General features: G+C 36.1%; 1 protein-coding gene across 3 annotated transcripts in view; it reads left to right on the forward strand.

The window, feature by feature from the left end:
- Window positions 1-25,192, forward strand: part of rbms3 (RNA binding motif, single stranded interacting protein) — a 185,126-nt gene that overhangs the window by 110,398 nt on the left and 49,536 nt on the right. For all 3 annotated transcript variants that reach the window (XM_051131629.1, XM_051131630.1, XM_051131631.1), the window contains exons 5-6: window positions 9,769-9,926; window positions 13,224-13,303. In XM_051131629.1, the coding sequence (XP_050987586.1) occupies window positions 9,769-9,926; window positions 13,224-13,303 (238 nt within the window). The remainder of the gene's footprint in view (window positions 1-9,768; window positions 9,927-13,223; window positions 13,304-25,192) is intronic.

The raw sequence follows: 25,192 nt of genomic DNA on the forward strand, positions 1-25,192 counted from the left end.
TTTTGCCTATTATCCATAACCAGTCAATGCTCTCATTTTGGATTTCAGAGGTAGACTCTAAAAGCATAATTTGATCAATTGAGTAGCTCTGTTCAGCCTGACCTGGACCAAACTGCTTTTCATACAGTAAGGTGAAAGGCATACAAGCTTACATAGAGAGGAAGAGAGCACTGGAGACATTGTGTCCTCAGGGTTTGACGAAGACCCACATACATATGTTCATCTAACATTTCAAAACACAACCCGAGGAACAAAAACATGGCCTTGTCCTCCACACTGAATCATTTTGGAAGCATACTGATACTTGAAGGTATATATCACACACACACACATACACACCCAGCTCTGTTTTCAGTCCTGTTCGGGGGCCTGAAGGAAGGGCCGGTGTTTTCATTTCATATTCATAAATCATTCATACATCTCACCACGTCCGTCCTTTAGAAAATCAGCCCCTCGTCTTTATATTGAGATTCCAAATGTATTTTCCCATCCACATCACACACGTAATCCCCCTGCCTGTCACTCTTTCCCAGCTCTCAGCTTTGACGAGAGTGACACATTTATGAGATATTTTCACTGGGCTCTTATTCTTTTGTATTTCTGAGGCTTTGGCTCTCTAATACAATTAAATAGATGTTTCAGGCTTGGAATGAGGGTGGAGTCCAATCTGAAATGTTAACTCCTCGCCCCGAGGGAAGCGGGTAGCCCCTTTAAAGGGGACATATCATGAAAATCTGACTTTTTCCATGTTTAAGTGCTATAATCGAGTCCCTGAGCATCAACCAACTCAGAAAACATGAAAAGGGACATGCAAGTAACTGTTTTGGTAAGCCTTTATCTGCAAGTATGTGAAAAAATGAACCGTTTAGATTTCGCTCCTCCCGTTACGTAAAAAGGCGATCTTATTATAATCATGATAACTGGTCTGTTGTTGGCTGCACTGACAAACACAGAACACTGGTCCCACAAGTCCCAGCCTCAGAGAAGACAAGAGAGCAGTGGATTTATTGATTTATTTACTGTATATTATGCTGCAGTGTAACTAAACTTGTGTGTATTTGACAGTTTAAGCGCAATAAGACATGAAAAAGAACTTTTGTACTCACATGCCGTGTGACAGCCTCTTTCTATGCGTGTGTTCTGTGCGTGTGCTAAACTAATATGGTTTAAAATGCATGATTTCAGCATGATAGTCGTGATAATTGAAACCAAACAGATGGTTTTTTTTTTAGCAGAGTATCCAAGGTACCAGCTGTAAAGGAATAATCCTATTCTGGAAAAAGGGGTGGGGAGCCGCAGCTCATTTGCGTTTAAAGAGACGTGCACTTTAAAGAGGCAGGCATTTTCAAAATGATATAGTAAATGATCTGTGGGGTATTATGAGCTGAAACTTCACAGACACATTCTGGGGACAGCTGAGACTTATATTACACCTTGTCAAAAGGGGCATAATAGGTCTCCATTAAAGTGGCAGCACTGAAGGTATTTCCAGATTAAACTTGCTTTTGGGATTCAAGTTTTGAACCTTAATTAGACTGTAAGTGTTTTATGTACAGATTTGAGGTAACGTCAACATGTACTGGTGTTAATCTGTGATTTTATTGCCAATTGAAATGGAAAAGTCAATATTTTTTTCCCAGGAGAAAATTATAATTTTTTATTATTATTATTATTTTTTTTACATTTTAATAGATACATACACTACCATTGAAAGGTTGAAATGTAACCCTGGACCACAAAACCAGTCGTAAGGGTACATTTTTTTTTAAAATTGAGATTTATACATCATCTGAATAGATAAGCTTTAAACAATAAATAAATTAATAAATAAGCTTTCCACTGATGTATGGTTTGTTAGGATAGGACAGTATTTGGCCGAGATACAACTATTTGAAAATCTGGAATCTGAGGGTGCCAAAAAAATCTCTCAAAAATCTTGAGAAAATTGCCTTTAAAGTTGTCCACATGAAGTTCTTAGCAATGCATATTACTAATCAAAAATTAAGTTTTGATATATTTACAGTAGGAAATTTGCAAAATATCCTCATGGAGCATGATCTTTACTTAATATCCTAATGATTTTTGACTTAAAAGAAAAAAATCAATAATTTTGACTGGTTTTGTGGTCCAGGGTCACAAATGTGAAAAGTCCTTGTATGTTCAGCAAAGGCTGAAAAATACAATAACAACATTAATATTGTGAAATATTGCAGTCTAAAAGAACGGTTTTGTTTTAAATTTATTCCTGTGATGCAAAGCTAAATTTTCAGCAACATTACTTCAGACTTCAGTGTCACATGATCATTCAGAAATCACTGTAATATGCTGATTTGGTGCTCAAGACACATTTTTCATTATCAGTATTGAAAACAGTCGCTTATTTTTTATTATTATTATTATTATTTTTTTTAGAATTGATCAGTTTAGTGCGTATATACTGTATACTGTATAGAAGTGCAAATGTCTTTATTAGCAAATAGGCTGAAAGAAATCTTACTGAAGCAGAACTTTTGCATCACAAGTTGATTTCAAGTCTACCTAAATGTTGAAAACATAAGTGTGCGCTTTCATACAAATACCTATGAATGCTAATGAGATCTGTAACTGTCCCCTGCGTGATAGTCATCCAAATGCATGAGTTTTATCACAGAGGAGCCTTACAAATTGTTCTTTTATGGATGTCACCCTGAGAAACAATTACCTTCTGAATAGGTCTTTATATGTTGTTTTTTGTTTACACTTTCCATGATTAAATATTTGAAGAAGTTTTTATTATTCCGTATTAACATTTTATTATTTAGTTTTATATAGCGGTCATTTTAGGCAGCTTTAAGAACACCCTTACAATCAGCATTTGATGTTCTCGCTACTTGAAATGCCCTGCGTGGGGTGTTCAATAACCCGTTTGGATCTCAGCCAGTGAATGAGAGCGTAGAGAACATCTGGTGTGTGAGGAGATATCATAAAGCAACTACAGTTGCTCTTTTAATCACTTTCACTTAATAAAAGAGCGATGGTCTCCTGCAGGGTCGGCCCTCACACATCACAAATGGGATATTTGCACACACGCACACATGTCAGATAACTCCTTAACTCACCAGCAGGTCGCCATCATTCTCAGCTAGCCCACCAACACTTTCTGTTTGCACGTCTTTTTCTCTCACTCTGTTTCTGTTAGAAATTTCACAGCTCAGCCCATCTGGAAGTTTTCTTGTGCAGTGGATACTACACCTTAAAAATATCTTTTTTAAAAAGTTTGCTTTTTTAAAAATAAATATTAGTGGTAACACTTTACAATTAGGTGTCATTGACTAACATAAATGAACAATACATTTATTGCACATTTATTAATCTTCGTTAATGTTAGGTAATAACAGTCGTTCATTGTTCATGTTAGTTTCATTGCATTAACTGATGTTAATAAACGCATTTTGTGATTTTAATAATGCATTAGTAAATGCTGAAATAAACATTAATAAATGCTGTAGAAGTATTGCTCATTCTTAGTTCATGTTAACCATGTAGTTAATTAATGTTAACTACTGAACCTGAAAGTTTTACCATATTAGCTAATAATAAATAGTTTAAAAATCGTTTTACAAAAATGTTTGAGATCAGGAAGATTTGTTTTCATTTTTCTTTCTTATGCTCACCAAGGATTCATTTATTTAAAAAAAAAAAAAAACGTAATATTCCATAGTATTATTATTCAATTTAAAAGAAATTAATTCAATTTTTAACTGTCAAATTGTGTTTTTTGTGTACATTTGTGATGACAAATGTGATTATTATATAAACATATTTTATATTTTATGTATTTTTATATTATTATCAGTGCTAAAACAGTTATGAAGAGTTCATTTGCAAAAACAAGTTGTAACGTAGGGAGTGAGGCGAGAGACGAACGGATCCATTCGCAAACTTTTATTGTAAGGACGTGACAAAGACATGGTCAAAGGCAGGCAGGGTCGAACAACAGCAGACAGGTGTATGGACAGCGAGACAAGAGTAAACCGTAACAGGCGAGGGTCAATCCAGCGGCGAACGTTATCCGAGAGGGGCTAGGCAAGAGAGTGGTCAGACAAGCGAGAGATCAAAACAACAAGGCAAACAAGGTAACTAGACGGGGAAAACTAGGAGAAACGCTTCGTATGAAAGATAAACAATACAATCCAATACTCGGCGAGGAGTGACAGGAAGACCGGGGTATTTATACAGTCTCTGATTGGACAGGAGGAAGTGCAATGGCTGATGGGGAGTGTAGTCCGGGGTGTAGTGTGGCAGTCCGTGCGTGACAAAACGCAAGAGCGACATCTGGTGGTGAGCGGTCCGCAGCTCACCGACCAGATCATGACATAGCCCCCCCAAAGAGCGGCTTCCAGACGCTCCAACAGAACAACAGTCCATGGGAGTGGTGGGGAGGGAGCGAGACAGGGTGAGGGTTGGAGGGCCAGGCCCCTGCGGAGGACCCGGTGATTGAGGCAGGACCGGCAGAGCGGGAGCCCTCCAGGGCGGAGCCGGAGGCGGAGCAGGCAATGCAAGAGCCCTCCAGGACTGAGCCGGTGGAGCCCTCAGGGCGGAGCAGATGGTGCTAGAGCCCTCCAGGGCGGAGCCGAAGGCAGAGCAGACGACGCTAGAGCCCTCCAGGGCGGAGCCGGTGGAGCCCTCCAGGGCGGAGCCTGAGGCGGAACAGGCGGCGCTAGAGCCCACCAGGGCGGAGCCGGAGGCTGAGCAGGCAGTGCAAGAGCCCTCCAGGGTGGAGCCAGAGGCAGGGCAGGCGACGCTAGAGCCCTCCAGGGCGGAGCCGGAGGCCGAACAGGTGGCACTAGAGCCCTCCAGGGTGGAGCCGGAGGCGGAGTAGGAGCGCAGCAGCCCTGCGGGCGCAACAGGAATCTGCATCACGCTCTGGGACCTGGGGAGAGCAGGGACAGAGGAGGCAGACAGAATAGAGGGAGAAGCCGCAGCAGCCCTCCGGGGCGGAACAGGAGGCGGAGCAGCCCTCCGAGGCGGAGCAGCCCTCCGGGGCGGAACAGGAGGCGGAGCAGCCCTCCGGGGCGGAACAGGAGGCGGAGCAGCCCTCCGGGGCGGAACAGGAGGCGGAGCAGCCCTCCGGGGCGGAACAGGAGGCTGCGTCATTGACTGGGACCTGGGGAGAACAGTGACAGAGGATGCAGACAGGAAAAAGGGAGAAGCAGAGAGTTTGGTGGTTAACGCCCCCTCCGTAAGAGGTTCTACGGCCGGCGCCGACACCTCTGGAGGCATTGGCGCAGCTTCTCCGACGGGGAAGGCCTCTGAAGCAGACTTGAGACCATACGGGACCTCTGAAGAAAGCCTGTGATCAAATGGGAGCTCTGCAGCAGGCTTGTGATCAGGTGAGAGCTCTGGTGCAGGCTTGTGATCAGGTGAAAGCTCTGGTGCAGGCTTGTGATCAGCCGAGAGCTCTGGTGCAGGCTTGTGATCAGCCGAGAGCTCTGGTGCAGGCTTGTGATCAGCCGAGAGCTCTGGTGCAGGCTTGTGATCAGACGAGAGCTCTGGTGCAGGCTTGTGATCAGACGAGAGCTCTGGTGCAGGCTTGTGATCAGACGAGAGCTCTGGTGCAGGCTTGTGATCAGACGAGAGCTCTGGTGCTGACCTGGGAACAGGCGTGTCCTCAGGAGCACAGTGGGCCGCCCACACACACCACATGGCCACTGCCACTAAGGGAAGAGCAGCAGCGATGACGTCACTTGGCTTGTGGGGATCTGCTGTAACGTGGCTTGACTCAGGAACAACATGGCTTGACTCGTGGGGCACAGCTGTGACTGGGCTTGACTCGTGGAGCACAGCTGTGACTGGGCTTGACTCGGGGAGAACGACAGCTGTATCTTGGCTTGACTCAAGGAGAACGGCAGCTGTGCTTTGACCTGACTCAGTTGCTTGACCGGACTTGGAAGCTTGACTTGACCCTGGGGTAGCAGCCGCGACGTGAAGGAGCGCCACTTTAGCTGCCCATACGGCCCTTAGGGGTGAGTCCAGCACGTGGGCCATCATAAGCCGTGGTCTTGGGATGTCAGGAGAGACGTGACCGGACTCAAGAACCACGGCTGCAACTTTGCTTGACTCAGGAACAGCCGCTGTTATGTGACTTGACTCAGAAACCGCTTCAGGAAGTGCGGCCATGATGGGTGCAGACTCGGGTGCAAAAGACATGACGTGAACAGGCTGTGGCTTGGCTGACGAGGTTAGCGTTATCTTGTGCAGGCTCTTGGCAGCCATCTTGTGCAGCGCCCCATCTTGTGCAGTGGCTCTGGCGTGGCAGCCATCTTGTGCAGTGGCTCTGGCGTGGCAGCCATCTTGTGCAGTGGCTCTGGCGTGGCAGCCATCTTGTGCAGTGGCTCTGGCGTGGCAGCCATCTTGTGCAGTGGCTCTGGCGTGGCAGCCATCTTGTGCAGTGGCTCTGGCGTGGCAGCCATCTTGTGCAGTGGCTCTGGCGTGGCAGCCATCTTGTGCAGTGGCTCTGGCGTGGCAGCCATCTTGTGCAGTGGCTCTGGCGTGGCAGCCATCTTGTGCAGTGGCTCTGGCTCAGGATTGATGGCTGTAATTTGACTTGAGACAGAAGCGACAACTGTAACTTGACTTGACATAGTATCAACAGCTCTGACTTGACTTGACACAGGAAACACAGTTTTAATTTCACTTGCCTTAGAAAGAGCAGCGCTGACTTGACTTGGTGCAGGAAACACAGCTCCAGCGTGACTTGGCTCTGGCATGGCAGCTGTGACGTGACGGAGCTCTGTTTTCGCCGCCATTGCTCGAGCGCGCTCCGACACGGCCGCCATCTCACGAGCGATCCAGGCGGCAAATGTGTCCGTGGCTTCGCGCTCCGGCGCGGCCACCATTCCGTCAGCGGGATGCGTGGCCGCCATTACCGCGTTGTCGCGTTCCTCCTCCGCGACACCCACAGTAAACGGCGATCCCACACACAACAAAACATAATCCAGAAAACGCTCAAGGGAAGAACGCGGAGCCTCACGACGGAGCCGTGAGTTGAGCGGCTGATTCATGCCCTCGTGAAACAGATCTACTAAAACACAGTCTGGGAGATCGGAGTAATGGGCAATGTCCAGAAATTCTTGGATGTAGCCCTCGAGCGTTCGTGTGCCCTGCTCGAGGGCTAACAACAGTTTTGTGGTGTTCATACCTGCGTGGCGTCCGGATGAGAAGTTGCTGGATCCTGTAGTGGCCGAGTATTCTGTAACGTAGGGAGTGAGGCGAGAGACGAACGGATCCATTCGCAAACTTTTATTGTAAGGACGTGACAAAGACATGGTCAAAGGCAGGCAGGGTCGAACAACAGCAGACAGGTGTATGGACAGCGAGACAAGAGTAAACCGTAACAGGCGAGGGTCAATCCAGCGGCGAACGTTATCCGAGAGGGGCTAGGCAAGAGAGTGGTCAGACAAGCGAGAGATCAAAACAACAAGGCAAACAAGGTAACTAGACGGGGAAAACTAGGAGAAACGCTTCGTATGAAAGATAAACAATACAATCCAATACTCGGCGAGGAGTGACAGGAAGACCGGGGTATTTATACAGTCTCTGATTGGACAGGAGGAAGTGCAATGGCTGATGGGGAGTGTAGTCCGGGGTGTAGTGTGGCAGTCCGTGCGTGACAAAACGCAAGAGCGACATCTGGTGGTGAGCGGTCCGCAGCTCACCGACCAGATCATGACACAAGTAACTTCATTTTTAACATTTTTCAAAAATCATGTTTTTTTTTGTTATGCACTCCAAGACAAGTAATATCAATCAAAGTGCAAGTTGGGTTGTTTTGAATAAATAACAATAACTCAAAAAATACAGCTAACTAACACAATAAAAAAAAAAAAAAAAAAAAAAAAAAAAAAAACATAATTAAGTTTAAAATTAATGCAGTTATTTATTTATTTATTTTATTTTATTTTATTTTATTTTTTTAACTTATTAACATACTACTTATTTATTTCAGGTCTGTTTTATGTTTGATATGAATTTTAAGATATGTAATGGTGAAATATCTGTGATATATGTGGAGAAAACAAAGAAAAAATAAGGTGAATAAGGTGAATATCACTTGTAAGATATATCTATATGTATGTTACATAAAATTATATATATATATAATTTAATAATATATATGTGTATATGTGTGTATATATATATATATATATATATATATATATATATATATATATAAGAGGTCGCGTTGACTGAAAATTGCCCATCATTGACAGAATTTTTTTTAAGGCCGTCCGTCACTTTGACAGGTTACACTGAGGGTGTATTATAACTTGTAACTGTAATTCCCACCCCTGTCCAGTTGGTGGTGAGTGCGCTCTAGTGTAGCAGCAGAACACTGGATCCAGAACAAAAACGAAACTGTCACGAATCTTTTGCTATGCCTTTGATTACGCACAGGCGAGCACCCAGAAGCTACAACGATCAGACCACGTTAAAGAGCTCCAAAACGTTATTTATTGCTTGAATTTCATAATGAAATGGACAGAATTTGAAATATGAGACTTTGTTTCATATCAAATGTAACACAAAGCTTAGCCTATTGCGATTTATTGAATGGGAGGCACACTATATACTGTTCATTTATCAACTGAAAATAAACAGCATAGACCAAAAGATCGAATGGGATCGATATTGGTTCATAAAAATGAGAATATATTAAAATCGCTGTCACTGTGGGGTGTGGTGTTGAACGTGAAAAGTTACTCAGTCTCATCTATCATCTGTTCTCTTCACAGTAAATGCATAAGCCTATATCATCCTGTAGGTTCATAATTAAAAAATTTAAATGTAAACAAAAATAAAAGCAATTAAATGTGTTATTATAATTAGAATATGAAAATTAAAATTATGGGTAATAATAGATTGTGACGGATTTTTTACGACCCTGTCCGTCATTTTGACGGACAATGTTAAAGTCTAATGCAATATACAGAATTTTTTCTGAATTATGCAAAAACTGTGTTTTTTTTTTTTAAGGATAGCTGTGAAATTAGACTTGCCAGTTTTATTCCAAAAATGTTTCAAATGTCACTTCCACCACCAAATCGTACTGGATCATTTGAGATTTAATGGAAAATACATTTCATGGTTCAAAAACATGAAATATTTTTCTTTACAGTGCACGATTTTCCTTTGCACATTTTAGCCTGGCCTTCAAAGAGACAGATGCAGCATGTTCTCTTAGTGTGCAAGTGCTTTAATGCTGCTCATTTTGGTCTTTACACACACGCATCTAAACCCCTTCAACAAGCGGCATGCAGTGGCTATATCGTGTGCGCTGTCCTCTCAGACCCCCATTAGCCAGCCTCACAGTGTCTCTAGAAGAGGCCATCAACACAACAATGAATTCCACCAGTGTGTGAGTGAGAGACAGGTAGAGATGTACCCAGCTAAGGCCCTCCAGCATTTTGTAGTCTTCATTTACACAGCTTTCAGCTTTAACAGCTCATTCTTTCAGTCTCCTCTCCATCCTGGCTTTCTCATGCCGCCACTCGCATAAGCAGCATGGAAGATCAGACCAAAATCCCCCTAGGATGGTTGTAAGACATTCAAAAGTTATGTCTGAGACACTTTGTAAAGTATCCTTACCTGTGCTGTATGTTTCATTGAGTCTTGCGCACTCAGAAGGCCATGTCCCATAAATGCAACCAAAGTTAATGCCTGATGTGTGATTACATGATGATTGACATTACTAATGTTCAACTGTGTGTGTGTGTGTTTTCTTCACAGCAACAGGAGCAGGACCCCACTAACTTGTACATCTCTAACCTCCCGGTTTCAATGGATGAACAAGAGCTGGAGAACATGCTGAAGCCCTTCGGACATGTCATCTCCACACGGATACTCCGGGACGCCAACGGGGTCAGCCGAGGGGTCGGCTTTGCCAGGTAGCCTTGACAACCGACACTCTCTTTGGCACATGCAAGACTAGCCGGAGCGTTTGTTCGAGAGGGCACCTATAAAAACATCCTTTAGTCTCATTCTTTTCCCGCTTTTCTCCCCTCCTCTCTTGTGTGGCGCGTGTGGGGTGGGTTGGCTGGTTTTCAGGGTCACTGGCTGTGTAAGAGATCCCAGCAGAGGCTGTGTGTGTGTATGTGTATGTGTGTATGTGTGTGTGTGTGTATGTATGTGTGTCTGTGTGTACGAGTGTGCCAGCCAGGCAATTAGCCGTTCAGCCATGATTGGGTGAGCAGAGCTGAATGGGGCCGCACAGAGGAGAGGAGCCACTCCAGAGAGCACAGACTAAATCAAGACTCCCAGCAGCCCGAAACAAACACTATATAACACCCCTGCCGCTCTTTATTTTCCCTCTTATGCTCTCTCTACCACTCTCCTCTCGTTCTCTAAATTAACATATAAGGATGTTTCTTCAATTACGGGAACTTTAATGTCCCAAAGGTTAAAACTAATAGATTTAAACTTATTTTCGGTATATGCAGATCACATCCAAACTGGGAGCTTTTTGTCATTACCTAAGGCTGGGCGATACGGCCAAAAAAAATGATCACAAAACCAGTCTTAAGTAGCATGGGTATATTTGTAGCAATAGCCAAAAATACATTGTATGGATTATCGTTTTTTTTTTTTATGCCAAAAATTATTAGGATATTAAGTAAAGATCATGTTCCATGAAGATATTTTGTAAATTTACTTCCATAAATATATCAAAACTTAATTTTTGATTAGTAATATGCATTGCTAAGAACTTCATTTGGACAACTTTAAAGGTGATTTTCTTAATATTTAGATTTTTTTTGCACCCTCAGATTCCAGGTTTCAAATAGTTGTATCTCAGCCAAATATTGTCCTATCCTAACAAACCATCAGTGGAATTCTTAATTATTTATGTAGAAATCTCAAATTAAAAAAAATGAACCCTTATGACTGGTCGATATCGATAATTTTTATTTCTTTTTTTGGTTCTAAGTGAAAGTTGTAGAAACCAGACCATTAATTGTGGTTTTAACCTACTCTTTATGGTCAGAACATGACAAACAAATCATTTTTATTTATAATAATAATTTAAATTAATTTCTTTTTTTTTTTTTTGCATGTTGTAATGAGTGATATTGTTTCAAATCATGAAATAGGTTTGTGTTGCCTGACTTGCATGCATATCTTCAGGACAGTATGCAGTGCATGCTGTAATATTAATAATATTATTTTTTGTCTCTTAGAAATGCACATTTTACAACAGTAGTAAGTTTCGCATACAGATGTACGTTTATGTTCATTATTAAAAACAGTAACATCTGTAAAAAGCATAATAATTATTCTGACTGTTTGAGTTTTTAAAATTAAGCATTGTTCTTCCATAGTAGCATAGATTTAGATCATGATGAACACAATTAAAACTACACATATAGTACCTTAATACCATGGTAAAAAATACAATTATACAGTTTCTGTTTGTATGTAAGACAGTAAAGTCTAAATATATTTAGTATAAATGGATAAATGCTGTAGCTTAAACACAAAAATACTGTTATTATATTCCATTACTCCTGTATAAATTATAAATTATTTATTTAAAATAATATATAATTGTAAAGAATAAAACATAAACATAAACATAGTGAAATAAACATTCATTCATTCCTCTTTTTCTTTCTTTCTTTCTTTCTTTCTTTCTTTCTTTCTTTCTTTCAGTTCAATAATAATTTTGACCCTAATACGGTTTGGCCAAAATTTAGTGTACACACTACATATGTTAGAGAATAGCGATTTAATATAAAGTATGAGACATGTAATATGTGGAGAAAACAAAGAAACACCTTTTTTTAAAACTAGATTTATGTATAAGTTTATTCAATTTATTTTGGTTACTCTTGAACCTACACAAAAAGTAAATAAATAAATAAAATTATAAATTCTTGTTAAAATAACAATTTTCTATAGCTTAAAACTAACATAGTGAAATAAATGTAATTTCTATTTATTTATTTATTTATTTTTTAATAATTTTATATAGTTTAAAACAAACATAATGAAATAAATGTAAGTAATTTCTATTTATTTATTTATAATTTTGTGTAGTTTAAAACAAACATAGTGAAATAAATGTAAGCAATTTCTATTTACTTAATGTTAATCTTAATTTTGAATAGCGATTTGATATAAAGTATTAGACATGTAATATGTGGAGAAAACAAATAAACACCTTTTTTAAAACTAGATTTATGTATCAGTTTATTTATTTATTTTGGTTACTCTTGAACCTACACAATAAGTAAATAAATAAATAAAATTATAAATTCTTTTTAAAATAATATATAATTTTCTATTGCTTAAAACAAACTTAGTGAAATAAATGTAAGTAATTTCTATTTATTTATTTTTTTTTATAATTTTATATAGTTTAAAATAAACATAATGAAATAAATGTAAGTAATTACTATTTATTTATTTATTTACTTAGAAATGTATGTAGTTTAAAACAAACAGTGAAATAAATGTAAGTAATTTCTATTTATTTATTTATAATTTTATATAGTTTAAAACATAAACATAGTGAAATAAATGTAGGCAATTTCTATTTACTTATTTATTTTGGACCTAATAAGGTTTTGTCAAAAGTTACTGTATTTCTTTACCATAGAGACTAGACGTGAGTAAAGAGCAGTTTGATATGAAATATTAGATGTAATATGTAGAGAACACAAAGAAAAATCAAGGTGAATGTCGCTTATGAGCAGAATAATTTTATTTTGCATAACTTCTAATCAAGCTGTAGCTGTACATTTGTCAGTTTATTCACAAGTGTGAAAAATATTTAACTGTGTATTTATTATACATAAAGAGCTAGCTATGAGATTAGCCTCATAAAGGAGTTTATTTTATTTCAACTGCATAATGTTATCAAACCAAATTAAAACACATTATTTTAAATACTGTGGAAACTGCATTTGTTGGTTCTGAAGAAAAAAGACAGAACATTTCCTCTGATGAATGGACAGTATATCCACTGCTGGATATTGTTAGTAGACAAATTAAACTAGTGAAAGTATGAAAAGTGTGTTTTAATAGAGTTCATTTTCCACAAGTCCACAGGGCCAAAAATGTCCATAGCTGAAGAAACAAAATCTGTTCGGTTTTCATTGTGTACTCACTGCAGTCATGACCGATGACTTTAATACTGATTGCCTCACGCTGTGTGTTTCTCCTCTCTTCTCTTTCTGTCACAGAATGGAGTCCACCGAGAAATGTGACGTGGTGATTCAACATTTCAACGGAAAGTTCCTGAAAACCCCACCAGGAGTACCAGGCAAGTGTCAACAGCACAATGTGTTCTACCAATATTGCGTCCTAACCAGGTGCAAAGCGATAAAGTGACAATCAACTAGACATTTCGTTGTCCATTTTCACAGCTCTGTCCACAGTAAAATCTCATTGCTCTGAAGCCCCTCTCCATACGGCTGTATATTAAAGAAATAGTTCAGGCAAAAGTGTCAGTTCTGTCATCACTTACTCACCCTCGTGTTGTTCTAAACCTACGTTTTGGAAAATAAATGATGACAGAAATCTCTCTTTTTACTAACCATCCTTTTGAATATTAAATATGTTCTGATTCACTGATTTTGATGTGAAAATTACACGTGTATCGCTCACGGTTTCAAGCTTTAGATATATACTAAACCCCGAAGCTCAGCGTGATCCAAAGCTCTCGTGTGAGGAAGCACACGTCCCCCCGCTTTGAGCCGCTCTGCTCATCAGCTTCATATGACAGGATCTGATTTATAGGTTGATTAAGGTTTAATTTAAGCCTGGTGTGCCAGAGGAAAACAGTTCCCAGAGGGCAGCAGAATGTACTGCATATACTAGAGACAAACATTTATACTGAAGACGGCATTTGGAACACACTTAACTTACATTTTGGAGCAAAACTGCATATTAGTGAGATCTGATGTAGGGCAGGCCTTGATTTTATCTACCCGAGTTAAATTGGATTGGAAAAAGTGGGCTGGGATATTATTGGTTGGCATTATTTTTGGCCTTATTCCAAAATCATTTCAAAGGCCAAACGTGTTATTAGATTTTGCTGATAGATTTTTATTTAAATTTCTTAATTGACAGCATTTGTGGCATAATGCTGATAACAACAAAAATCTATTTGCACTCGTCCCTACTTTTCTTTAGAAAAAAGTAAAAGAAACAATGTAAGTAAACAGGGCCAGTCTTTAAATGTTAGAATACTGTCTGTTTCAAAGTATCGCCGCAAGACATGAATCAAATTAATGTTTAAATCATTTTAAAATGAAACAATTGTTTACTAACCATTTCAATCAAATTTCACAACTAGGTTTCCATGAAAAATGATGTCATAAACAATAAAACTAATGTAAAAATGATTTAAACGGCTCACATAATACAAGTCAAAAGTTTTTGAACAGTAAGATATTTAATGATTTTAAAGAAGTTTCTTCTGCTCACCAAGCCTGCATTTATTTGATCTAAAGTACAGCAAAAGCAGTAAAATTTTGAAATATTTTTACTATTTAAAAGAACTGTTTTCTATTTAAATATATTTTAAACTATAGTATATTCCTGTGGTTTCAAAGCTGAATTTTTGGTATCATTACTCCAGTCACATGATCCTTTTGCTGCTCAAAAAACATTTATTATTATTATGCTATTATTACGTTGAAAACAGCTGAGTAGAATTTTTTTCAGGTTTCTTCGATGAATAGAAAGTTCAGAAAAATAGCATTTATCTGAAATAAAAATCTTTTGTAACATTATAAATGTCTTTATCATCACTTTTGTTCAATTTAAAGCGTCCCTGTTAAATAAAAGTATTATTATTTTATTTATTATTTTATTTATTTATTTTAATTTATACTGACTCCAAGCTTTTAAATGGTATAGTGTATATTGTTACAAAAGCTTATTATTTCAGATAAATGCTGATCTTTGGATCTTTCTATTCAGCAAAAAATCCTGTGAAAAATACTTAACTGTTTTAAATATTGATAATTATAATAATAATAGTAATAATAATAATAATAATGATTCTGAAGGATCATGTGACACTGAACAGTGTTTCCCCTGTCATTATATTAGGGGGGGCTAAAACGCGGACGGGATTGTGGAGTCCATTCATAAAAACAGAATTTTCTCTATAGCGCGGGATGCCGCAAAATTCGTAAATTTTTGGATTAATAAATCAAAAGTCTCTCACTTAATTCCTATTTCAATATGGACTAGTGTCTGTGAATATAAAAACGCAAAAAGACTAAAGACTTTAAATATGGGTCCTCTATGTTCCGTTTGGCTCTGTATGAATGAATGGCGGAGACGTGGTTTTGTTTACGACACAAATACTGATGCACACGCGAGGCTCGCGGTTATTTTCGGCCTCTTCGTCTCATTATATGACAACATAAACGCATGAACTCAATCTCCAGAGCTGCTGTGAGAGTCACTTCATGTAAATTTTACAATTTCATTTGAGAAAATTAGCATCATATCATAGTGTATACACACAAAAACTAACCAGCAACCTGTCAAAATAAAAGTACGGTTTAATATGTACATTGTTCAAAATGGTGAAATTGAGATTTTTCAACTTATTTTTACACTGAAATAAATGTTTGTGGTATTACACAGAGAGTACCGAAAAAAAGTACCGTACCATACATACGGTTGGTATCGTTGGTACCCCCTCAAAATTCTAGGGGGAAACACTGCTGACTGGAGTAATGATGCTGAAAATTTAGCTTTGATCACAGAAATAAATTACATTTTAAAATATATTCAAGTAGAAAGCAGTTATTTTAAAATATTAAAAATATTAATGATTTTGCTGTATTTTGGATCAAATAAATGCAGGTTTGGTGAGCAGAGGAGACTTCTTTAAAAAACATGAAATACCACTAAATGATCAAATAATGACGTAAATAAAAAACAAATGTAAAAACGATTTAAATGGCTCACATAATACAGGTTTTAGCAGATGAATTGATAAAAGGCATTTAATCAATTAAACGCTTCACATTTCTGCTTTATATTCTCCAAAAATTAGTCCATTCACTTCCACTTTCAGTGCATCACTGTAATTCCACTTTTGCTTATTTTAAAGAAAATGATGGGAAATAATTCAAAATGACTTCATGCTGATTGAGCTAAACTTGTATTGAACTCGCAACGTTCCTTTAAAGTAAGAAACACTCCGCAGTCATGCTCAAAAAGGATGACAGACGCACACCCAAATGTGTAAACAGTGTTGTTTAATGGTGTAGTTTTGCAAAGCTCAGGGTATTTTCCTCACTAATGTGCTTGGTGTTTGTTCCCCTGCTGTTGCGGAGCTTTCTTGTTTCCCTTAGAGAGAGCAAAGGAGAGCAAAGGCAACAGAAACTGAGCTGGAGAGGTTAGGTTGGATGAGAGAGAGAATATGCGAATCCTGTTGGATGCAGTAGGTGTGTGTGTGTGTGTGTGTATCTGTCTGTTTTCTGTTTGAAGGAGGCATAGGCAAAGGGGGGGGGGGGGTGTAAAAGCAACTGACAAGACAGAGAGAGAGAGAATAGGAAGAGAGAGATTGGAGAGGGCAGCCTGCAACTCTGGCAGTTGCTGTGTGATTTGTGGGGTGTAGCGTGCGGCTCGGTGTCAGACCCAAAGACAGAGGGATGATGGATGACTTCATCTATACCTCTCTCTCTCACTTTAAAGTCTCTCTCTCTCTGTTCTCAGTACTAACAGACTCCTGGCCAACTCAGTTTTGTTGTTACCTTTACACCATGTCTTAACCTGGTGCGACGTGATAAAGCGACAAGCGATATAAATGCCTTCCATGTAAATCTGAGTTGTTTATAACCAGCTGCGACCACGACAAGCAATGAGGTTTTTTTTTTGGTTTCTATTTCTGTAGCATTTTCCTGGCCTCGTCCACACTGAAATCTTATTGGTCTGAATAAAAGAATAATGTGTATTTTTAAATGTTTTTGAAATAAGTCTTTTCTGCATTTATTTGATCAAAACAGTAATATTAAAAAATATTATTACAATTTAAGATAACTGTTTTCTGTTCAAATATATTTTGAAATTTAATTTATTCCTGTGATGCAAAGCTGAATTTTCAGCATTTCAGAAATCATTCTGTTATGAGGATTTGTTGCTTATTATTATCAATGCTAAAAACAGTTGTGCTGCTTAATATTTTGTGGAAGCGGTGAGACTTTTATCCAGGATTTTTAAAGAGTTCAAAAGACTAGCATTTATTTAAAATATTTTGTAATATATATATATATCAATCTGTCTTTACCTGTCACTATTCCGGTCACGTAATTTATGAATAAAAATATTCATTTCTTTCAAAAAAGAATGGGGGAAAAACATATTGAACCCAAGCTTTTAAACGATAGTGTATATTAAATGTCAAACATGTTGTGGCATTTTTGCTGTCAGATATATTATTTACAGATTGAAGCTTGAGGGAATAGTTTACTAAAAGATGAATATACAGTCAGCTTACTAACTCATATGACTTTCTATCCTCCTTGAAACACAAAAGCTGAAATTTTAAGGGCTCTGCTGAATCATCAGAATTGAACTCAAGAACAACTCTTTCTAACAAGTTTTTAAAAAAAACTGGATCAAATGATGCTTCAGAAAATGGGTAACACTGTACAAAAAGGTTCATTAGTTAACATTAGAAGTCCACTTCCAGAACAACAATTTACAGATAATGTACTCACCCATTTGTCATCCAAGATGTTAATGTCTTTCTTTCTTCAGTCGTAAAGAAATTATGTTTTTTGAGGAAAATATTTTAGAATTTTTCTCCATATTAATGGTCTGATATGGTGCCCCGATTTTGAACTTCCAAAATGCAGTTTAAATGCGGCTTCAAACAATCCCAAATGTGGTTGTAAACGATCCCAGCTGAGGAAGAAGGGTCTTATCTAGCGAAACGATTGGTTATTTTTATAAAAATAATACAATTTATATACTTTTTAATGTCAAACGCTCATCTCGTCTTGCTCTCCCTGAAGTCTGTGTACTCTGGCTGAGAACAGTTAGGGTAAGTCGAAAAAATCGTATTTTCTCCCTCAACTTCAAAATCGCCCTATATCGCTGTTTTACCTTTTTTTGTTAAGGGTGTTTGATCTTGTTTGCATGTTCACTTTGCAAAGACTTGGTCGGTACTTCTGCAGCGATGTAGGATGATTTTGAAGTTAAGGGAGAAAATACGATCTGAGTTTTTTGACATACCCTAACTGTAATACTAAATTCAGTGTTTACTGATGCATTATTAAAATCACAAGTTGTGTTAACATTAGTTAATGCACTTTGAACTAACATAAAACAAACAATGAACAGCTGTTTTATTAAGTAACATAACAAAGATGAATAAATACTGTAATAAATATATTGTTCATTTTTCATTAATGTTAGTTAATACACCATATTGTAAAGTGTTACCAAAAATGTCACTTAAAAAAATGACTGTAAATTACATTACACAAAATATGTATTGATATGCCAGTATGCCTTAATACACAGAGGAAAGTAAATACTTAAATTTAATTGTTTTCCATTCTGTTTTAAAATAAATCTTGAAATTCTACAATGTAATTCAAATCAAAACCAAGGCTACACTACCAGTCGAAAGTTTTTGAACAGTAAGATTTTTTTTTTTAAAAAAAAAAGTCTCTTCTGCTCACCAAGCCTGTATTTATTTGATCCAAGTACAAATTTTAAGTAGTTTTACCATTTAAAATAACTGTTTTCTATTTCAGTATATTTGAAAGTATAATTTATTCCTGTGATTTCAAAGCTGAATTTTTAACATCATTACTCCAGTCACATGATCCTTCAGAAAACATTCTAATATTCTGATTTGCTGTTCAAAAAATATAATTATTATTATGTTGAAAACAGCTGAGTAGATTTTTTTCAGGTTTCTTTGATGAATAGAACAACATTTATCTTTTGTAACATTATAAATGTCTTAATTAATTTTGAGTGTGTACAAAATATACTGACTCCAAGCTTTTGAATGGATACTAATGAAACAAAAACTTTTTATTTTAGATAAATGCTGAACTTTGGATCTTTCTATTCATCAAAGAATCCTGAAAAAAATGTACTCAGCTTTTAAATATTGAAAATACTAATAATAAATGCATATTAGAATGATTTCTGAAGGATCATGTGACACTGAAGACTGGAGTAATGATGCTAAAAATTCAGCTTTGATCACAAGAATAAATTACATTTCAAAATATATTCAAATAGAAAACAGTTATTTTAAACAGTAAAAATATTTACTGTTGGATCAAATAAATGCAGGCTAAAAAACATTAAAAATCTTACTGTTCAAAAACTTTTGACTGGTAGCATACATATATGTCTTTTCAAAATAAATGGAAAAATACATTTCCTGTTGTACTGTGTACTTTTACACTGTAGAGTAAAAAAGCAGTGTGAACGTTCTTTAAAGCTTCTCTTTTTGTGTCCCATGAAAAAGGCACACTGGTTTTTGAGCAACACAAGTGAGACTAAATCATGACTGAAATTTCATTCTTGGGTGAAATATCCCTTAAAAAAGGCATTTTGAAAAAGAAAAAGCTTCTTCTGAGAAATAAAAGGCAGAGAGTGAAAATGAGATGATATTGTGCACTCCAAAGTCAGAATATTGCTACAGTCTTAGCCAGCCTTCTGATAATGCATTCAGCCTTGAAAAGGAGCCATGCGTGTATTGATATCCAGGTTTAAAGCTCAAAAATAGCACCTCATCGATTTTCTCTCCCTCCCCTCCTCTTTTCCATCTTTCTCTCTCTCTCTCTCTCCGTACTTACTATCTAGTAAGTGGATCATACGAGCCTGTGGAATAACTGTGTTTTGCACGAGTGGTTCCTCTTGAAACTTTCTGTGAACTGAAAATTCTCTCAAACAGGTGTAGCGTTATTAAAACATCAGACATAAAAGAGATCAAATCCGCAGTATGCTTTAACTGAAACGAGTTGCGCACCTGCGTCGCACCTATTCTTCTTTTGACACAGATTGATTGTTGACATTTGAAGAAAGAAAAGAACCTCCTCGTTTGTCTCTTAAAGGGATAGTGCACCCTAAAACTCTTTCATCATTTACTCACCCTTATGTTGTTCCAAACCCGTATGACTTTGTGCTATCACTTGCTCCTCTCGTCTCCATCTGCCGTAGGTGTGTGTTTGCTGGCGTGTTGTCCCGATCCAGCTTACTCAGGCTTTTCTAACAGGCCACGACGGGGCCATCAGGCCTGCACGCTCTCATAATTACACAGGCTCTTAGGCAACATGCTGATGCTGGGGTAGATAATGATGACGACCGTGTAACGCCGTGACCCCTCCATCACGCACGAGCTCCCTGTCATGGGACGTCCAGTGCTCCTTCCGTTCTGCTGATCTTTTCTACATGGCCAGCTCAAGCCTGTGGGCTCTGTCAGATCTTGGAGTGCGTTTCAGGCAATTTGGCCAGCATCCTGATCTCGACCTTAATCCGTTTCTTTTTTTTTTCCTCCCTCCCTTCTTCTCTCCGTCTCGGCCTATTCATGAGCAAAGTGGCCTGAGGGAAGTCTTAATGGTGTGGGTTTGGGAAGCACGGCACGGATGTGCTGCCGTAACGCTACGCACACACCTATGCAGTCACTCTGGAACGTTTTAGATGATGGTAATTGAAGGTAAAGAGAGAAAGGTTGAGATGCAAGCACATATTTCTTATTTACTGTGACACAAGAAAGAAGCACTACTCTACATGAAACTGAAAAATAACTAGTTGAAAGAGGAATGGGTGTATGTAGTAAGGGGTCAAGGTTTGGCTGGTTAGTTTGGCCCTGTGTGCCCCTGCTGGTTGACGCCGTAACTACACCATCTTGCATTGGTTCAAAAGCAGCTGTGCATTGTGACAACATAAATATAGAGGCAACTTATATCAGTCATATTTCAGTATAGTATAGTAAATGTTTTACCATTGCTATATTTCTTTCAAAAGGCTTTTGAAACCATGAAATAAATCTTTTTTCCTGTCTGCTGCTTTTGACATCACAATTCAGGATAGTTTGCTAGTGAAGGGCTTGGAATTGTCCACTAGCTTGTGTTGCCATTATATTATTTCTATATATCATTTATTATTTATTTTATATATGTATATTTTATTATTTATTTAAAAAATATTTTATGTAAACACTTTTCAGTTTATGTATTTATTTCTTTTCGTACATTTACATGTATTTATTTAGGAGATGCTTTTATCCAAAGTGACTTCAAAAAGTGACTTGGGGAATATAACAACCAATACATTTATTAAACAAATTTTTGCCCTGTAATTAAAAATGAATAAAGATTATTTTTGTATAATATATATATATATATATATATATATATATATATATATATATATATATATATATATAATATTTGATTTATTTATTTATTTAAAAAAAAAACATTTATTTCTTTTTTACATTTACATTTATTGATTTAGTGGACACTTACAAATAAGGAGTCAAACAACCAATACATTTATTAAACATTTTTGCATTAAAAATGAACAAAATGTTTTTTTATATATATAAAATATTATTACTTTAATTGCTTTTTTTACATTTACGTGTATTCATTTAGCAGACACTTTTTATCCAAAATTTATCCAATACATTTATTAAACAAATTTTGACCTGTAATTAAAAATGAATAAAATGTATTTTTTTAATAAAATATTATTTTTTAATATATTTTACTTTTTAGATTAATTTCATATTTATTTTATTTTTTAAAAATGTGTTTAATTCTTTTTTTATGTTTACATTTATTAATAATTACATTACTTGAAATTAATTTCATGTTGTATTTATTTTATCTTATTTTATTTTATTTTTTTAAACATATTTAGTTCTTTTTTACATTTATATTTATTGATTTACCAGACACTGACAAATAAGGAATATAATGAGCAATACATTTATTAAACATTTTTGCCCCGTAATTAAAAATGAATAAAATGTTTTGTTTGTTTTTTATAAAATATTATTACTTTTTAAAATTTTTAAAAATGTATTCATTTAGCAGACACTTATCCAAAGTGAATTACAGATAAGGAATATAAAAAGCAATGCATCCTTTTAAACTCATTTTTGTGCTCTGTAAATAAAAATTAATAAAATAAACTAATTATTTTGTCCACGTGCCTGTGTTGCCATCATTTTATTTTCGTATATTTTCATAGCATTTATTTATTTAAAAATATGTAAACACATTTAAGTTTATTTTACAAAATGTATTTATTTTTTTACATTTACATTTATTAATTTAGCAGACGATTTTTATTTTATTTTATTTTATTTTATTTATTCAACAATCATGGCAAAAAAAAAGTGTTTGGAAATCCTGTAAAAGACAGATTACTGGGCAGGGTCTTGTGTATATGTTTTCCCACAGGCTGATCAGTAAAGTGACTTGTTAAATTGCTGTGTGTGTGTGTGTTAAGTGTGACTGAGAGAAAAGTGGGCCTGTACTGAAGTGCTTACAAGCCCACTGACAGTGAGTCTGAGAGAGAGAGAGAGTACTTACACCCCACTGTCTGCACTGATGGAAGGGGAGGCTAAATTATAGGGCCTGTCAGTGTGCGAGAGGCCAGGCTGATGTGTGTATTCATGTGAGTGTGTGTGCGACATTGGGGTGACCCATCAAATTTGGTTCCACTCGACTCGCTAATGCCTGCGAGTCTGGGAAATCAAGCTGCCACAGAGCGATATACTCTCCGAGGATTTGTTTGCTTGCCGAGTTGAATGGGGCATGTGTGTCAGCGGTGGGGGCAGAAGCCACTGAGGGAGATTCTTAATAAATAAATAAATATATTAATTTATGTTTTAAATGAATGCATGCATGACTGAGTTTATTTATATATTTTTATTATTTATTTATTTATTTATTGTATGAATGGCTGTGTTTTGAAGATGCTCTTTTGCAGGCAGATGGTGTAGTTACGACATCTACCAGCAGGGGCCAAACCACCAGACAGCCATATTGTTCCACTGTTTGAAGTATCCTTAATCTAGTACAAAGCGCTCTGTCTGTTTACATACCACAGCATCGAAATGAAATGTACAATATCACTCCCCCTTTCGAGATGAATTTGCAAGTAATCTGATGATCTGCTGTGACATGTTATTTTTGGTCTGTTTTGGGTTCAGTGTGTTCCAGTGGTGAGGTCATACTGAAGGGGTCTCAGGTTGAAGGCGTGAAGGGATCTGGAACGTTCTGATGTATTAATGAGCGCTGAGCTAGCTTCTGATTGACGTCTTATGTTTGGATAGTTTGTGCTTCAGACAAGGCGCTCACACGCTATGTGCGGGAGCGAGAGAGAGAGAGAAATTCTATAAAGGACGTGCTAATGAAGCTGTTTATTTTCCCTGGACTTACTGCCGAACATAATGGGCGCTGGCGCATATCGTTCTCTCACATTCTCTGTGTACTTCGTTCTCTCGGTTTCCTTCTTTCTTTCTTCCCCTTTACTGTATGCATTCTCTCATGAGCTATATTTAGTGGTGCTTGCTAAGGCGTGCATTGATAATATTTTTGCTTTTACTTCGTCTTGAATTATTCTAAAAATATGGTGACTTTCTCTATCAAAAAATTAACTTTCAGTTTTTTTCTAATTATTGCTAATAATTAAATTTATTTGAATATTAAAATGTTTTTATATTTTTATTTAGTTTTATTATAAAATAATTTATTATATATTTTAATGAACATTTGTATTATTTAATTTTTATTTTAATTACATTTAAATTTTTTATTATTTAATTATTTATACTTAAACTACAATTCAGTAGTTTGGAGTCTGTGCAATTAAAAAATAATAATAATAATAAAATAAAATTTGTAAAACTTTTATTGATTTAAAATATATATATATTTTTAAATGAATCTACTATGCTCACCAAGGCTGCGTTTATTTGATCAAACACAGTAAAAGCAGTAATATTGTGAAATATCACAGCAATTTAAATTAAGTCTTTCTATTTGAATATATTTTGAAATGTGATTTATTATTATGTAATGTCAAAGCTTAATCACATGAATCACATGTCACATGATCCTTCAGAAATCATTCTAATATGCTGAATTTCAGCTCAAGAAACATTTTTTTGTTATTAATATTTCAATGTTGAACATTTTTGTGCTGCTTGTTTTTTATTTTATGTATTTATTAGTTTTTGTAAAAACCATGATAATTTTTAGTATTCTTTGATTAATTTTGATGAATAGAAAGTTCAAAAGTTACTGTATGTGTTCTCTTGTACTGTATGTGTTCTCTCTCAGCTATATTTCATTTTGTAATAAAACATTTTATTATATATTTAATTTAATAGAATCTTTATTAATTAATTAACATTTAATTTGTATTATTATTTAATTATTTATACTTATTATTTATACTTATACTTAATAAATACACTACACTACAATACACAAAAAAAATCAAATAACATTTTGTATAAATTTCATTTATTTGAAACATTTTTTTTTTAAATAAATCTACTCTGCTTACCAAGGCTGCATTTATTTGATTTAAAGAAAAAATAAAATAATATTGTGAAATATCACAATTTAAATGATCTGTTTCTATTTGAACATATTTTGAAATGTTAAATATTTTTGTGCTGCTTAATTTTTATTTTATTTTTATTTTATTTTTTAATTATTGTTTATTTATTTATTTTTGTGGAAACCATGATCATTTTTAGGATTCTGATGAAAGGAAAGTTCAAAAACAAAACTAAGGAATTAATTTTTGTTATTTTTAAATTATATCATACTTTAATACTAATAATTAATATTTTTATGTTAAAATGATTTTTCATTCATTCTTTAATTTTATAACAAAACATTTTATTAGATATTTTATGTTTTTATTATTTACTTTTTTTATTTAATTGTGTATACTACATAATATATACTACAATTCAGTAGTTTTGATGTAAAAACCTTCAAATAAATCTGCTATGCTCACACAAGGCTGCATTTATTTGATCAAAAAACAGTAAAAACAGTAATATTGTGAAATACCACGACGATTTAAATGAACTGTTTTCTGTTTTACAATCTATTTTCTGTTATGTAGTTTCTTGACTATTTAATTTTTTAATGACTAAAACATGAAGAAATATTTTGTC

Source organism: Labeo rohita, chromosome 16 (assembly GCF_022985175.1).
Source record: "Labeo rohita strain BAU-BD-2019 chromosome 16, IGBB_LRoh.1.0, whole genome shotgun sequence".
Classification (NCBI taxonomy): Eukaryota; Metazoa; Chordata; class Actinopteri; order Cypriniformes; family Cyprinidae; genus Labeo; species Labeo rohita.